At 39.0% G+C, this 18,123-nt stretch overlaps 1 protein-coding gene across 8 annotated transcripts; it reads left to right on the forward strand.

The window, feature by feature from the left end:
• Positions 1-470: 470 nt before the first annotated feature.
• MYEF2 (myelin expression factor 2) lies at positions 471-17,672 on the forward strand. Of its 8 annotated transcripts, none has more exons than XM_041468798.1 (17): positions 471-741; positions 5,167-5,396; positions 6,604-6,656; positions 7,932-7,939; positions 8,051-8,144; positions 9,011-9,202; positions 9,892-10,045; positions 10,465-10,514; positions 10,600-10,663; positions 10,814-10,915; positions 11,116-11,166; positions 11,241-11,309; positions 11,589-11,687; positions 13,946-14,017; positions 15,247-15,449; positions 15,560-15,611; positions 17,341-17,672. In XM_041468798.1, the coding sequence occupies exons 1-17, from the start codon at positions 542-544 to the stop codon at positions 17,502-17,504; spliced, it is 1,857 nt and encodes a 618-aa protein (XP_041324732.1). In that variant the 5' UTR covers positions 471-541; the 3' UTR covers positions 17,505-17,672. The 8 variants fall into 8 exon arrangements, with proteins under 8 accessions (XP_041324732.1, XP_041324731.1, XP_041324733.1 ...); XM_041468797.1 differs by having other exon boundaries at positions 472-741; positions 11,241-11,312; XM_041468799.1 differs by having other exon boundaries at positions 472-741; positions 11,268-11,312.
• The last annotated feature ends 451 nt before the right edge of the window (positions 17,673-18,123 follow it).

Here is an 18,123-nt window from a genome sequence, read left to right on the forward strand (position 1 = left end):
GACCGCCTGAAAGGAGGATGTAGCCGGGTGGGAGTTGGTCTCTTCTTCCGTGAAACACGTGATAGGGTGAGAGGAAATGGCCTGAACTTGCACCAGAGGAGGTTTGGGTTGGCTATTAGGAAAAATTTCTCCACGGAACGGGTTGTCCATCACAGGCACAGGCTGCACGGGGAAGTGGCGGAGTCACCATTGCAGGAGGGATTTGAAAGACGTTAAGATGTGCCACCTGGGGACTCGGCTTAGTGTTGTACTTAGCAGTGCTGTATTAAAGGGTGGACTTGAAGATCTCAGGGTCTTTCCCACCCGAATTGTTTCTGCGATTGGGTGATTCAGTGTCTCAGCGGAGGCGGCTGTTGTGAGGCGCAGCGCCGGCCATGCCCGACCCCGCGTCGCCATGGCAACGCACAAAGCCTCGGCGCGCGTGCCCTCCCCCGGCCGCGAGCGGCGCTCTCGCGAGACTTGGCGCGGCGCGGCGCGGCGAGGCCGAGGCGGTCGGGGCCCGTTTCAAACCGGCGGTCGCTGGGCCGCGGCCCGGCACGAGATGGCGGAGAGCGACAGGGCGGAGGCGGCCGCGCCGCGCCGAGCCGAGGAGGCGGCCGGCCAGGCGCCACAGCCGCCGCCGCAGCAGCAGCAGCAGCCGGCACCGCAACAACAGCCGCCGCAACAGCCGCCGCAGGATGAGGAGGCGGCGGCTGCCGCGGCACCCGGTAGCGGCGCGGGCAGCGCAAATGGCGTCAAAATGTGTGTGAGGGCAGGGCCGGGAGGGCAGCGGGGGCAGCGCGGCTGGGGGGGCGGCGGGAGGAGGTGGCCGGACCCCCCCGCCCCCATGGCTCCTCCTCCGCGGGGCCGGGGCCGGGGGGCCCCTCCCGCCCCGGGAGCTCGGGGAGGCCGCGGCCTGGGCCCGGGGCAGGTGGCGGCTCTTGGTCAGCGGCCGCTGAGGGCTGGGCGGTGCCAGGCCCCCTCGCAGGGCAGGGCAGGGCTCCGAGCCCCGGGCTCTGGTACCTGCGGACCGGTTCCCACGGGATACCCCTCCAGGAGCGTTCCGCATCGCTTCTGGTGCCGTTTACCTTTCCACTTCTTGCTATTTGTAAAGCCGTTGAACTAGTCTTTGTTTACGTGAGAATAGTAATAGTAATTTACTTTCTAAAAACAAACCCTGCACATGCATACATGAAGTTTTCTTGGAAACTGTAACATTTTCGTACACGGAGTAAGTAAAATTGTGGCTTTTATAGTAGGTCTAAAAGGAATTTAGTATGAGGGAGCTGGAAATACCAGCTCTCTGGAACAATACCATGAATAACTTTGTGTGCGTGGTTCTTGATGTCAGCCTTTGAGGGTTGTCACTCTTTAGATTTTGGCCTCAGATAGTTGGAATTTCAATATCTCTTCCAATCTCATTCAGATCTTGGAGGCAGAATACATTTACAGTAGACTTACAGTACATCAAAGCTGTTGGAGTCGGTGAAGTTTTGACATGTTCTAAGCAGCCCTGCTCTGATATTATTGTGTTTAAAAAATGCATATGGGATCATCTTCAGTATAAAGCTGGAGGAATAAATATGTACTTCATGCCTTTACTTGACTCCCTTTAAATTTTATTTTAGTTTACAAGCTAAAAATTCCACTTTACTGTAAAATGGAATTTGTGGATTTGTTTTCTTTTTCCCTAGTCTGGCCCTCGGCTTCCAGACTGCGCAGATTAGAATTGAATTTTCACAGGATGGTTGTCACCCTTTTTGCCCCTTTTCGGCTTATAACTTTTATTGCCTGTTGAGGTTGCTACTGTTGAAATGAAGTATTTTTTCTGTATCCCTCTTGTCAACAGTATCTTCTTTTCCCTCCAAAACCTCACAAGCGAATGAAAAATCACAGTCATTCTACCTGGTAGAAGTTGAAGTTTGAAAGTAATGGGGGGATCTTGGTAATAGAGATTCAAATCTTATTCTTTCACATACAGTTTCTAATCTTCCCCCAAACGGGTGTACAAAGGATTAAGCTGTCAGTCTGTGGGTGAAGTGTATTACTTAAAAGAAAAAGGATATTATTAACCTGGTTTGCTTAGCATTGATTAAAAACCGGAGAGGAATCCTGACTCAGTTTGCGCACTTCCCTAAGTTTTTTGTGTTGGGAGGTGGAACTGTTCAGCACAACAAAGCTAAAATGATCCATGTGCTTTGAAATCACATGTTGTGAACTTCTTCCATTTCTGTCTGCTTATCTTATTATGGACACTTGTGAGGAGGAGTAGAAGTTTCTTTTAAAAATTCAAGTTTTAAGGCTTTCATGTTGATGTATCTTGTGCTTATTATTTATAGGCTTCTAGTTTTGCTTGTCTTTTGTCTTCACAACTTCATGGAAAGTCCAAAAGCGTTTTTTTTTCCTCCAAAAGGTATAATTGGTCTTTCAAATCAATGAGCATATGCACTTTTTTTTAAGAACTAATTGTAGACATCTTTTTTTCCAGTCCTAGGAACAGTGATGGTCTGTGATTTCACAGGCAAATATTAATTTAATGTATGAAATGTATAGCTCATACAAAAGGTAAAGATTAGAAATTATTATTGTTTTTCCCCATGAAAATGTCAGTTTATAATTTCTGAGTCTGTCTTTACTGTGGTCTGTGGGTGAGTAATGTGGCATTGCTCTGAATGTATTTATGATTGAAATGATTGTTAATGTGCGAGGAGAAGGGTAAGAGTTGTAAAAGGATTTCTGCCTCCGGCCTGGTCACTGGCCTGTGTTATTTTGGCAGATGAGTTTTGCGAGAAGGATTGTTTCTTTAATTAATCCTCTATTTTCAGCAGCCTGGCTGTGATTCCCAGACCAAGTGCAGTGTGGCTTTGTTTCCCAGATTTAGGAGTTTATGCCAGGCTTGTATCTTCTGTGCTCTCTACTGATTTGTACAGCCGGGTCTTGCAGAGCCTCTGGATTCCATATTTGGAGAGCTGTCTCATCCTGTGCACTGCATTGAGCACCAAGGGGCTGTTTCATAATCCTTTAAGCAGGAAAGAGCTTAAAAGGCTGAAGAGAATCCATTGCTCTAATCCTAAAACTTAAGGAAGAACTCAGATTTTTACTAGGAGTCTTGTTGGGCAGGAGTTTTGCATTTGCAAGTGGGATTGGATTGGAAGGAACTGATCTGGCTGGAAGACCTGATACTCTGCTCTTTACCTCCTCCCTTGGATCCCTCCAGTTCCTGCATTGTTCCCTTCATTTCACTTGACTGCACAGCCACACAAGAATTGTGTTGTCACACAGATAGGATGGTGTGGAGGAGGGATGATGCAGAGGGACTTGGAGAAAGCTTGAACCAGATAACATGTTGTTGACTTGAGATGTTTTAAATTTTACAAATACTTGCCCCAGGGGAGTATCTATGCATTTCCCAGTTGCTAATCCAATCTTAATCCACATATAAACACAAGGACTGTGAAGTTAATACCATGTGAGTGTTTCAAAACTGGGGGAAAAGTCAGGGGAGAAGTATGGATGTATTTAAATGTACTCCCTAAAAAAATGTCCAGCCTTGAGTAGATCATACATTTAGCTTCTTGAAAAGCTCCTTGAATGTGCTTTTGAGTGCAGCACTGCCGCTTACTCACTGTTTTGTTAACTATGCAGAGAGCTGAAAACTTGTCAGTTAATCAAAGTCACTGGTTTTGCCATATGTTGTGGTTGTAAAACTGAAATGTCTGAAACCTTCCGAAGTGTCTCAATGAGATAAAAACTAAGCCTTTTAAAATGTAGGAACTATAGTAAAGATAGTGATGTAATTTAAGAAGGAGGGTTCACAATCATTCACTTCTGTCAGTCCTGTAGGACATCACCTTCTAATTGTTCTAAATTAAGATGCTGATTCTGGCTTTTTGAAATACATGTTTCTGTAAAAGTGCTTTTAAAGTTTCTCTTTAAGTAGACAGTGATGTGTAGTTAAAGATGCTAAGTAGCATCTGTTTAGTGGATTTGTGTGACTTTATTCGGTGGATTCTTTCAGTTCAGCAGTTCTGCATTTTAAAAGTAACAATTCAGGCTCCTTGAGCCTCTGTTGGCATCCTAAATGACCTTGTGATAATAACAATATCAGGAATGCTGAAGAGTGACAGATACTTCTTCTAATTCTGTTGAAAGTGTATGATCTTACTGAAGTTGGGATTTGGACTGCTGTGGAAGAAAAGCAGCCAATTTTCTTGCATTTTCATCTTAAAAAAAATTTAAAAGGAGAATTTTGGTGTATTGGTGAAGTTTTGAAAGACTGAGGGCGAGGTGTCTGCTTTGTTGTTTTTAGTGGATAATACCTAGTTACTTAATTAGTCTTAGATTTATAGCATGGCTTAATACAGCTGTTTCCTATGCATTTAACAAGTTTTCAAATTCTAGTAGTGTTAAGCGGTGAAATTGAAAAAATATTTGTTGCTCTTAGTTGGATTTTAATTTCTAACAGTAATCTGGCACAAATTGCGAATAAAAACCCATAATTTGATATGAAACCTATTGGAGTTGATTTTGGTATATTATTATTCCATTGAATTAAGCATCACGAGCTGTTTCAGCTCTCGAGCTTAGACTGTTTCTACTCCCACTTCTCCGGTGAATATCCTGTAACTTGTCCAAGTGAGGTGTGAAAATTACCAAAGCACCAAGGCATGGGTATTAGAGGTCATTTTCCACTCTTTCTGTTTTGTCTTTGTAGTAGTTTCATACTTCCATCTTTCTGAGTCTTGACAGAGAGTATGTGCTGTCACAGAGTGCCCAGAGTTGTGGATGCCCCATCCCTGGAAGTGTTAAAAGTTGGATGGAGCCCTGAGTAAGGGGATCTAGTGAAAGGTGTCCCTGCCCATTGGAATTAAATGCTCTTTAAGGTCCCTTCCCACCCATACCATTCTAGGATTCTGTGATTCTGTGAAATGGAATGTTAGTGAATTAGTAAGATGTACTTTCTTTATTTAGTATTGGAACATTTTTTTGTTTTTGCTAAAGCAGTGTATTTTGGAATTACTCTGATAGCATGAATTTATTTTTCCTAATTTGAAAAGCAGCATTTGACATCCTGGGAGTTCCCATAGCATAGAAAATACTCAGTTATATAGGTGGGAAGTGGGGTAGTCTAATGATCCAACACAAGACTAACAGTGTTTTTGTTTGGATTTTTGTTTTTTAATGTAGGGATAATGATGAGACAGCAAAAGAAGGGAAAGCACCTGTGAAAGAAAAGTTTGTTGCAAAAGCAAAGGCAATCCCTTCTCTTGGAAACAAGAATAAATTCCACCCCTATTCAAAGGAGAAGAATGCAGGCTCTGGAGACAAGAAGGCTGTTAATCGCAATAGAGTTTTTATTAGCAACATCCCGTATGACATGAAATGGCAAGCTATTAAAGACCTGATGAGAGAGAAAGGTAACTTACTCCTTGTAATACACTTCACACAGAAACCAGTGGGGCTTAAATGCAACCGATGTGTCCTTTGAGCCACACAGATTTGGTTTGACTTTTTTTGTTTTGGCCTGTACTTGGTACATCTATCTCCCTTCCCCCTCTTTCATCCGAGACAATTGCATTGCAGGGTAGGCTGGGTAAATGAAGTGCTCACAATCTTCTGCCATTCTGGTGTGATAGTAGAGAGTATATGCATGACCTCATGAGTTCTTAAAGAGATTGTGTTTTGTCTAGTTGTAGTTCCTGTAGATTTTTTTTTCTCTAAGGGCTTTTGTATTTAAGCAACACATGAAGTGTGTTAACCTGAATAATAAGGGATGTCTTTCAAAAGTTGTTTTGTATTTCTTTGGTGGAATCTGGCTGTGGCATTAACTTTGTCTGCATTGTCACTACTGCCATGACTGTTTGTCTGGAGCTTTGTATTAAAAGCTTGTTCCTATTGTTGCAGTTCTGATAGAGAAACCTGACTACCCCAAAAATTTATTTCAAATTTGGGGTAAAATAACATAATATATGGATTTTGTAAAAAGTTAGTTCTGTGTTTTCCTTGAAAAATTGATTCTTCAAAAGTAATGCAAAGCACACTTGGCTTTTAGGCTGTGAAAAATGCCAGACCCCCCTTCTGTAACTGCTGGCTTATCTGTTGTAAGGTGACGTGACTATTTGATTGGTTTATTTACTTAAACTTCCTACTTTAGAAAGTGAGTCGCTTGCTGTGAAATATTTGATGTGTAAATTTGGTTATTATTGAAGGCAAACTTTTGATTGAAGATATTCAGGTAGAAAGTCACCTTAAAACAGGTGTTGTGAGTAGGATGATAAATGTAACACTTTCAGTGAACATTGAAGTTTCATTTGTTAGGTTAAGGGACTGTGTATATCTGAATTTGTTCACCAACTATATCATACTGGCCAAAATATGATCTGTAGTATGAATTAGGTTAAATATAGTTGTTTGTTTTTAGCTTTTGAGAATGTGGCTGCTGCATATTTCTGAAAACTAGCTAAATTATATAGCCATTGACAGGAGGTATGGTTGGTCTGGTTTTGATTGTTGGTGAATAATAGGTGATTCTCTGTAGACTTGTGCACAGGGGCACAGTAAAGAAAGATACTGGTGTTTAAATGCATTGTCTCTTGGTATTTTCCCTTTGTATGTCTTATGTAGTTGGTGAGGTTACATACGTGGAGCTGTTTAAGGATGCTGAAGGAAAATCAAGGGTAAGTGCCGTGGGCAACAATCTGCTAGAGGTTTAAAAGTTCCTCAGCAGTTTTATTTTTGTATAATACCTGTACCAGTTATTGGAAAGTAAGTTTCATTTTTACACTGATTTTCATTAAGGTAGCCTTGAGGATTCTCTATTAGAAGTAGTCTGACACCTTCATGCAACTCACACTAGTTGGTTGTAAGGGGCAAAGTACTTCTGTAAATGTTAACAAATGGCTTTTACTTAATTCTTCTTTTTAGCCAACAGCTTTGTCTTGGTACAAATCTGTTTCATATAAAGGATGTTCAATAAACCAATCATTTTATTTAAATTTTGTTAGTGTAGTATGCTCTTCTTGGGGCCAATAAGTATAAAATATTAGCTAAGAATATACTGAGTGAAGTGCCTGATTTCACAGCTTTGCAGGATTGGTACTTTTAAACACTGGCTTAATGTATTTACTTTCTTAAAACGAAATGGATGGAGATGGTTGGTAGCCAACAGAGTGCCTGCAATGAGGCACAAATAGTGAAGATTGTTAAAGCTCCTCTGTCTTCTTAATAATAGTCAAAAGTTTGGCCAATAGCAGCTCCAAACCTGCAGTGAGAACGTGAGAAATGCAGGTTTGAGTCTTAACTGAGGTTGTATCAATTGTTGTAAATTATTTTCTTTAATACTTGTTAAAACTAAAACATGCTGTCAGCTTTGCTATGCTTTAAGAAATCCTCAACTCTTGCTTGATTAGAAGGATGCTGGTGCAGTCAATAAGGTTATTTTCTTATAAGGTAATTTCTCAATTATGTTGTAGTACTGAAGAGGTACGCAGATTGCTTTTTCCTTGTAGTGGTGTATTTGATGTAGGTAGATTTTAATTTTGTAGTTAGTGGACAACTTTTAATGACATGATGAGTGTCTTGATTGGTTTTTGGTTATGTTTTGGGGTTATTTTCTTTCCACCCTTTCCCTCCCACCTCCTCTTCCCAGTTGTCCTTACATGGATCTGTGTGGCATTTTTCCAATTCTGGTTTGACTCAAAGAGCATAAGAGACAATGTATTCTCTTGTATTTGAACGGTATGTATGCTGAGAACGTAGGAGAAATTCAGATTGGCTACCACTAAAGAGCATATATTTTGGATTTTGAAGGTGAAAATAACTTGTGTAGTTACTTAACAGTGAGCTGGGATCTTTAACTGGAATCTTCATTGGTCTGTCATATGTGCTGACTGACTTCTTTTTTTTCTTGCTTGTTTTCTCTTTACATGTGATGACAAATCTCGTGGATATAGGGTTGTGGGTAAGTTTCTTTTTTTATGTGTGTAGAAGCACACTGCTATCCAAGCATTCTATTACTTTTGACATGTTAAACTTTATTTTAATATTCTAAATGTTTTGATCTCTTTCTAAGTGTGGTTGAATTCAAAGATGAAGAATTTGTCAAGAAGGCATTAGACACTATGAACAAATATGATCTTAGCGGAAGACCCCTGAATATTAAAGAGGTATGTTTATTGCTGCTGTTTTGAATTCGAAATAGTGAAGATACTAAAGCTACTGAGATGACCATACAGGGTTTTGAGATCTTAGATGTGCAATTTCCAGATTCATGTTTTGTAAAATTTTCTTCATGGGCTGAACTGCCTGTTGGCTTGCAGAAGGTTGGATACCATACCGAGTAAATTGACAAAAAGCATGTCCTAAAATCAAAATAATCTAAAGCCGTTTAAAGCTATTAAAACAACTTTACTTCATATTCTTACCTTAGGGTTTTTCCAATGTAGGTAATTTATGTTTACATTGCTTATCTGCTTCAAAATATGACACAGAATGAGCTAATTATTAGAACACTACATATGTGCAAAGATGGGGCTGGAAATAGAGAAGTTGTGCTATCCAGAAAGTGAAATAATGTCAACATTTCTATTGTAGTGCTGTAGTATATGATGGTATCTGATGCAGTTCTTCCTGTCCTGTTACAATTTTAATAATGGCATTAATAAATAATACAAAACCACCACCTAATTAAATTAATTCAGTTCTTGGAAGAAAGTGCTAGACTGACAGTCCTTTAGCTTGAAATCTTTTCTACTTGTCCGTAGGCTAGGTACAGCATGTGAAGTGGCAGTGCACGCTTCCTCAACAAGTGCTTTGCCAATATGCCTCAACCCTCATCTGAAAGGACCCACCTTTAGAGGTGAGGGAATTAGGTCTCCATGCTAATTCAGTTCATGATCCCTCTGACATGGACAAGTGTATTTATTAGTTGATAATTTTGATGGGTTTATGCAGAATTTCAAATAGTACCATTTTGTTTGTTGCCAGTCCAGTTGTTGATGGTTAAGTGGCTTTGTTTGTGCCCACATTTCAGGATCCTGAAGGGGAACATGCTCGTAGGGCACTGCAGCGGGGAGGAGGGCAGTTTCCAGGAGGACATGGACCTGATGCAGCACCTGGAATGATGAATTTACCACCTTCTATTCTCAATAATCCAAACATTCCTCCTGAGGTTATCAGTAATTTGCAAGCAGGCAGGCTCGGATCCACGATTTTTGTTGCCAATGTAAGCTTAAAACTGTATTTTATAACTTTAGTGCTTGATCTTGATCTTTGTGACACGTCTTATACCTGTGTAGTTCAGGTTTAATATAAAGAGGAGGTTGAAATAGTTCACAGTTAGTATATTTAATTGAAAATGTTGGGTACGTGTTCAGATTTTGGACATAGAAGGATACATTAAACTCTTGAGACTGACATGCACTTCTAATTATTGCAGTCATCTGTTGATTCAAAAATATTTAACGCATTTTTCACTATTTACAATTGCATTTCTTTTTTATTAAATATATACGTCAGTTTACTTCAGTTTATCATGCTAGTTACTTTAGACTAACACAATAAAGTCCCAACAAATACAGTGGTTTGAGTTCTTTATTAGCACAAAAGACTACTGTATTTATATGAGGTCTTGTGGAATTACAGCTGCTCTTCTCAAGAACCAGCCCAATGGTAGTATGTTAATTAGAGTAAAATACGTGTACATATTGTGCATACATGTACATACGTGTCATACATGTACAATTGGTATTTTTGGACTTTGACACAGTGTGCGTATATTACAAAATCTCATCTATTTACAATTATCAAGCATTTTGTCAATGAAGAGTTAACAGCAATGCAGAAAATCTCTTCCAAATGTAATAGCAGAATAGAGATGTGCAATGAAATCACTGATGTATTTCTGTGTTTAAGCTTGACTTCAAAGTTGGCTGGAAGAAACTGAAGGAGGTATTCAGCATTGCTGGAACTGTGAAGCGTGCGGACATCAAAGAAGATAAAGATGGCAAGAGTCGAGGAATGGGGACAGTTACCTTTGAACAAGCAATTGAAGCTGTTCAAGCAATATGTATCCTTGGTTTTCAAAAAGAATTGATCATATATTGATTAATCTTTAATGGTTCTGGCAGTGTAGTTTTGCAAATGGTGCTTATTTGCCTTTGTAGCTACAATATAGGGACTAGAGTGTAATACTGTGCAGATTACATTTGTAATGCCTGAATTTACTACTAAATTCTAAAAATTCCTCATGATGTTGAACAAAATTAAAATACCTGGCAGTGTGATGATTGTGAAACTAACTTCAGTGTACCTAACAGCTTGTATTGCATCTTCTGGCCCTTGAATTGGGTTTCTAAAGCTGAGGTAGGAAAAGATAAGACTCATGGTAATTGTACAAAAATTTAATTTTTTTTAAAAGTTATTACATTGATTCTTCAGAAACAGTTAAATTGCCTTTTTAAGACTCCTTGACTTGCATTTCTTCAGCTATGTTCAATGGACAATTCCTATTTGATAGACCCATGCATGTTAAAATGGTAAGTTGCTTTCATTTCTTTCTACTTGCATGTCTCTACCAAAACATTGAAGGGATCATAGCATAACATCCTTGTTTTTTGTCAGGATGACAAATCAGTTCCTCATGAAGACTTCCGTGTTGTGGACAGCAAAAGTTCACAATTACCTCGTGAGTGCCTGCTCTGTTTTCTACTCCTTGCGCTTAGTATATGGTGATCTGTGTTTTTGCACAGTTTAGCAGTACTTTTGCTGACTGTGGTCTCTGTGATACAGAGGAAGATCTCTCTTCTGATCATACTTACTTTTCTTTGTTTTTGAGGTGGTCTTGGTGGCATTGGTATGGGACTTGGACCAGGTGGACAGCCCATCAGTGCAACACAGCTGAGCATGGGTGGTGGAATGGGGAGCATGGGTCCAGGAGGTAAATCCATATTCTTAATTTTTAAGTTATACAAAGCTCATTTAAAAATTTTAAAGTTTAAAATTGCAATTTCTGTGTTTGCAAAAATGACAGACTTTTGACAAAGCAAGCCTTGTCTAGTGTGCTTTTGAGGTTTTAACTCTGACTTTTTAAAAATCCATTAGGGTGTACTAAGTGTTGTTTATCTTTTTGGTTTAAAGGTATGGGAATAGACGGCCCAGGATTTGGTGGAATGAGTAGAATGGGAGGCGGTACGTGCAATGAAGTTTTTTGCATTAAATTTTTCTTTAATACTGTATAGAAAACACTTTTCCTTATTTTGAAGGGCTTCCTGGATTTCGTGGAATGGAAGGAATGCCTAACATGGGAGGATTTGGAGTCAACCGAATGGGAGGTAGTTGAACACCGTTCCTGTACACCTATGAGTTTGCTGATATTTATTTATTGAAAGCTCTCCATTTAGGGGTGGGCAATATAAATGAGTTCAAAGGAAGTAGTTGCATGAGTGGAGGCCTAGGAACTTGTAGGATAGTTGAGTGTGTAATAGGTGCCTCTGACTTGTGCATTAGACTCACTTCTGTTTAAACAAGTGGTTGTGAAACAAGTGTTGTAGGAGCATCAGCTTAGATGTAAATAACAGAACATTCCTGGTTTTTTGCTTCGTTCTTTACAGAAATGTTCCGTGGTGGAATGGGAGCAAACATGGAAAGAGAATTTGGTCGTGGTGACATGGCATTGAACCGTGGTTTTGGAGAGTCTTTTGGAAGGATGGGTATGGTAACTTGTTAAATTTTCTGTGACATAGTATTGGAAGAATTTTGCTAGAAGGAGACCTGGTTTCATTTAGTCATCTTCTGTCTCTTCTCCCCCAGTCATTGCTGTAAGGATATAATCTGAATGTTCATTACAGTCACCACTTAAGACAGGGCTTCAGGTGTGGAGGGATTTTTTTTCCCTCTGTAAAATATGTATGGAATAGCTGTTCAAGGAAAGCATTTACCTTCATACTGTATATTTTGTGGCATATTAAATCTTTGGGGTGTTGAAGTATATGCTTCTGATAATCCTGACCAAGGTGTCCGTGTACAGCCTTTGTAACTTCCATGAGCCTGTTCTGCAAATGCATGGTGTAAGACTGTTTCTACTGCAGATCAGGTCACATTGGACAGGAGTGTTGAATTCTGGTGCTTTCAGTTTTTCTCCTACCTTCTGAGCTCCTGTAGCTCAGAATGGTATGTATTGGCCTCTTCTGTAACTGAGCCAGGATTATTTTGTTAATAGATGATGTCTTGTTGGCAGTGGGGTTCCCTCGAATGAGTTACTCTTCCATCTTCAAAGGCGTGGAAGAGCTCAACAAAAGAGCCTTCTTGCCCTTTGTTTCTATGCTGTTACCTGGATGAATCACAGAATCCCTCAGGTTGGAAAAGATCACCGAGTCCAGCCTTTAACCCAACACTGACAAGTCTGCCACTAAACCAGGTTACCAAGAGCCACGTGTACATGTCTTTTAAATCCCTTCAGGGATGGTGATGCCACCACTTCGTTGATCAGTCTGTTCGTATGATTGACAACTCTTCCTGTGAAGCATTTTTTCTGATATCCAATCTGAACCTCCCTGGTTTAACTTGAGGCCATTTCCTCTTGTTGTTTTGCTTTTTACTTGGTGGAAGAGACTGACCCTATGTCTCTGCAACCTTCTTTAAGATAGTTACAGTGAGCAGAAAGGTCCTCCCTGAGTCTCTTCCTCTCCTGGCTGAGCGCCCCAGCTCCCTCAGCCATTCTTCACAAGGCTTGTGCTCCAGAGCCTTGATCAGCTGTGTTGCCCTTTTCTGGACACGCTCCAGTACCTCTATGTCTTTCTTGTTTTAAGGGGCCTGAAACTGAGCACAAAATGTATTATAGAAGACAGCTTTCTTCCTATTCCCTGTTTCTTGTACTTTTCCATTCCCTTAATTCACTTCCTTGGAAGAGAAGAACTCCTAATAGCATAAGGTTCATCTGGTCTAAAAGTTGATTTTTAAAAAAAAATATATATTAGATGAGGCAAGTCATAGCAAAGGGTAACTGTTGTGTGCTTCTCTTCAGTACTGATAATTGTGTAGAAGTGGTAAGAACATAATAAGCTTGTCCTTTGAGCTGGCCTTAATGCCTTGGAATGAATGTCTTAGAAATCAAGTGTATGCCTTCACTCTGGCTACTTGCATAAACATCTGTTTCCTGAGTGAAAATGCAAGGCCACTTAAGTTATAAATGTTTCTGCAAGCAGTAGGCTTCTGAGTCTTCTGGTAACATGTTGGTTGAAAAATTCATGAACGTGGCCACTGTGAGAAACTGATGTGGGTGTCTTTCGTTCAGTGGATCCAGCAAGCTTCAATTTACAAACTGTCAGTGATCTGTCCATTTGAATAGTGTCCTGAGAACCAAGATTAGAGATTCCCAGCTTCACCTTAAATAATGGAAGGAAATTGTAGGGACTTTTAACAGATACTGTGTTTGATCAGGGAAGGCCCTGATGTACTCCTGTTACAGTATTTAGGTTAATGGTATCTTAAAAATAAATACTGTGAAGGCATTTGGTTTTAGTAACCGTGAAATCAAGGAAGGTGTCTTTGATAGGGCTATAGTATCAGAGTAGAATTGAGGATGTTTGATTTGCAGCAGAATTGTGGACTTTTTATTACTATCAAGTTCATATAAGATGAAGCATGGAATTTTGAGGTTGTTTTTCCCAATGTGGGAAATGGCCCATTTAGTTTTACCATGTTTGTGCTGCTGGCAGGCTGTCAGAGGGGAGAAAAGCTAGAAAGAAATCAGAGTAGCTTAAATCCTGTAGTAGAAAAGGAGAGACTAACTTTACTGGCAAGGTGTTCCTATTTAGTTTGTATAGTAAAGGCACATGCTAAAGTGCCCTTATAGAAAAAACATTGCCAGGGAACATTGAGAACAGTGCACTTCATTAGCGTGTGCTTTGTTTTTTTTCACTAACTGGTGGTTTCAGTGTATGTCACTTCATTATTTTTCTCTGTTTAGGTGGTGCAATGATTGGTGTTTTTGCAGGAGGAATGGGAGCACCTAGCATGGGCCCAATAAGATCTGGAATGAGTAGGTTAACTTGTTTCAATAGAACATAAATGCGTAGGCAATGTAACAATACCATGTACACCTACTTGTATCAGAGGAACTTGCTGTAGTGTAGTGTCTTGCTGTTGAGGGAAGTAGAACTCAGTTGCATGTGACAAGTCTAACAGTTTTCAAAGCTGTTTTGTTGAGGTAAAAGTTCAGAGGAAAACTAGCTAATACAGTCTTTCCCTAAATCTTAGATTTGGAATCGTTTCAACTTCTAGTTTGGAGGGAGAAGTGACTAAAGTAAACCTGTGTTTCAGAAAGAAAGACAGGCAGTTATTTGAGTAAATTTCATGAAGCTGAACCTCAGTAATCTGTCATCATTGAAATAAAAAATCATTGAATTTCAGATTATCCTCCAGTTTAATTTTGTGCAAAGCTCCAATACTGAGTTTTTACTGCACCAGCTCTCTGATTTCCTCATGCTAGAGCAGATGAGAAACTAAAATCTTGCTAGTGCCAATCTTAGAAAGCATAAGGCTTGAAGAGAGGGTCCCTCATGAATGATCTTGATCATTTTACTGTACATTAATTTTTAATTATGAATCCAGAAATATTATAGTATTTGAATGCTGTTACTCTTAGTTACTTGTATAAATAAATTAATACATTTTATTCTATGTATGTACTTTTTGTTGGGGTTTGAACCATGACACATAGGAAAGTTCATGCTCTTTACAGTACTTGCGGTAGCTTCTGTTCTTGGCAAAAAAAAAAAAAAAAGCCTTCTCTAGAAGATTTTGTCATTATTTGTGGGTATGGCTGCTTTAAGTTAAGCTGAATATAAATGAAGGAAGCCAAATAAACAATAGTATATCTGGTCAAATTATCTTTATCTAAGTATCACCACAGTTATTTATTTGATCTTTTTGGTAAAGGGTGTCATATTTTTTAAATTAAACAAGACAGACTTTGAATTCTTGTGTTCAACATTTTGCTACATTGGATGGTATGACTAATAGCTTGATGCAGTTTGGTTTTACTATTTTAGAACTGACACTCTATGTCTTGTATAGTACTTTGTCTTAAAATACTAGCCATGCTCCTTGATAAATCACTGTGCATGTATAAAAGTTATGGTTTATATTACAGCAGTTTTAATAAAGTTATTCTTCTCCTGAAAAAAGAACTTTATTTTATACCAAATACCTGTGTGTTTATTACTAAAAGAAGATTCTATTTTATCCTCCATTTCTTTCTCTGTGTAGGTGGTGGCATGGGTGGTATGAACAATATGGCTGGAGGAATGGGAATGGATCGGATGGGTTCCGGTTTTGATCGAATGGGACCTGCCATGGGTGGAGGCCTGGACAGGAACATGGACATCGATCGAGGATTTGGGCCTGGCCCCATGGGAGGTGGCATGAGAGAGAGATTAGGCTCTAAAGGCAACCAGATATTTGTGAGAAATGTAAGCAATTAAATATATAGGAACCACAAGCTTATTTTGTGTGTATGTTTGATTACCTGCTCTTATTCTCGTTGTAATATTTTGTTATCAATAATACTTTTTTATTTTAGCTTCCTTTTGACTTGACCTGGCAGAAGCTAAAGGAGAAATTCAGTCAATGTGGTATGTATATGAGCCTTACCCCTGTTCGTCTCCATGGACTTCATGTGTTACGTGGTGTTTATTAGATAACCACAGGAAGACTGTTGTCTGACTCTGAAGAAGAGTCTGCTAGATTTATTTTTCTTGTTTCACCCAGCTTTCTTGAGTTATATAAATATTTTTTAGGCATGAAAGAACACAAGACCAAGGTACATTATGGGCTATGTTGGCTCTGAGTGCTCACTTGCTATAAACTTGAACCTATTCCTTTAATAAAATTACTCTTTGATTTTTTTTTTTCTTTTTTGACATATTCCCTGGCCAGGAAAAGTATATAATGTAGTGTTTCCTATGAGTTAAATATGTGCAGGAGCTTGTATCTGTCCAGGTCCTGCATTACTTTAGAAATGGTGCTGCATCAAATCAGTTAGTAGTTTTGCCAGTGTAGTATTACAGGTTTTATACATCTCGGTGATCCTGATTAGCGTATTTGCAGGCTGTGTTGTTCCCCTTTATCTTAAGAAATAAATTTTTGTACCAAACATTAAATAATTGGTTTCATCTAATTCAGAAAAGTTGGTCTTTTCAGAGACATAAGCGAAAAATAAAGCTTGAGTGTCAAAATACATTACATGTTTTGAAAACACATTTTCAGAACAGAGAGCTTTAACTGAATTACAGGATGACTTCTTATTTTGGGTAGACGGAAGAGATAATTTAAAACACACTACTGATGCCTAAGACACTCATCATACAGATTTGATATAAATCAAATGCAGTTCAATTATGAAAAATTACAAGTTGTTGATATTTTCTTTGTAGATGGAGGATATAGCACAACAGGTTCTTTCTTTTTTTTTAAGTCTTAACCTCTTGGGCAACTTCCAGATAGCTCAGAATTTTTTTTCATTATCTCTGTCAGCTAATAGATGTAGTAGTTATGTTCAATTGCTTTTAAGAATTATAAGCAACAGATTGTGTTCATGTCAGTATCATAAAGAAATACAAAGACTGTTTCCCAGTGTTCAGTTTCTTTCAGTGAAAGGACAGTTTTACATGATATTTAAAAATAAAAGGCTTTGTATTTCAGGGAAAATTTTTTTGTTCCTAGTGACATTCAGGGGCTTAGGAGGGGTGTGGTACAATATACCATAAGCAAAAACTCATTAGCTCCAGGGAACTGAACATTCTCAGAAGTACATCTTTATAAAAATATTTGCTTGTGAGTTGAGTGTCCATCCTCAAGGAAGCTCAGCAGGAACTGGATAGTGTATGCTACTTTTGAACCACTCCCAGCCTGGTAACTTTATTATAGTTTTAAAGGCTTTAATTTTGCTCTGCAGCTTCTTACCAAAATTGCCTGTTTGTGACTATTGCTTGGTAGGTTTTTGTGATGAACAGGGTGGACTGAATTAAGCTACAGTTCGGTTAATGCCTATCAATACTCACACTTCTATCAGTATGAAACACAAACCTTTCCCTGAGTCTTACAGGGCACTTTGTTTCAAACTTGAGGTCAAATACAGGCGTACTTCAGGAAAGATTTGAGATAGTGGATCTGGATTTGGATTCTTTCCTGCTGTCCCGTGTCACCTTGCCTGAATGAGTGAATGTACCATCAGTCTAAAAGTGCCAATTTCAAATGATCCCCTAGATTATACTTAAAAATGTGTTTTTATTACTTCTAAGTTCTTTAAGTTGTTAGTACACTGAGGACTTGAAATAACTGCTGTTTAACTTATTTATTCAGGTCATGTAATGTTTGCAGAAATAAAAATGGAGAATGGAAAATCAAAGGGCTGTGGAACAGTCAGATTTGACTCACCAGAATCTGCTGAAAAGGCCTGTAGGATAATGAACGGCATAAAAATCAGTGGCAGAGAAATTGATGTCCGCTTGGATCGCAATGCATAATTTAAAACTGTGTGTTCAGGAACATTCCTCTGTCTGTTTAGCTTCTCTGTCTTAGTAAGTCATTTTTAGTAACATTGTATGCTTACAAAAGCTGTAAAAAGGAACTTTTAAATCCCACCAGCCTTTAACAGTATAGTGTTTAATATACTGTGATACTTGTTAACTGAATCTTACTATGTTTGGTTTTTAAAGACAATTCGCCTGATTTTTGTTGTTTTTTTAAAGGCACTGAGCACCTGCAGGTCCCTATAGACCGGGGATGCTTTGGATGCTCAGTGCCTTTGGAAAATTAGGCCAAGTGTCTCTAGTCATTCAGTTTAAATGAATGGTTATACTGTTTTTAATAAAATAAGCCATTTTCTCTGTTAATCTCCAGATTGCATAGTGGGATTTATTTAGTGTTTTCTGATCTTTTTTTTTTCCCCGCGCCAAATGTGTGTATCAACATTGTAATGTAAGAAGTAGATGTCTTTTTCAGAATTTTGGTTTTATATGTGCGTTGTAGTCATACTGTAATTCTTGACTCTAAAAGAAAGGGCTCCAATTAGGCTGTGATGTTTTTGTTCTACTTAATATTACTTTAATGACATAACTTAGTTCTGTATATAAGATTTAGAGC

Source organism: Pyrgilauda ruficollis, unplaced genomic scaffold (assembly GCF_017590135.1).
Source record: "Pyrgilauda ruficollis isolate IOZ18807 unplaced genomic scaffold, ASM1759013v1 scaffold23, whole genome shotgun sequence".
Lineage (NCBI taxonomy): Eukaryota > Metazoa > Chordata > Aves > Passeriformes > Passeridae > Pyrgilauda > Pyrgilauda ruficollis.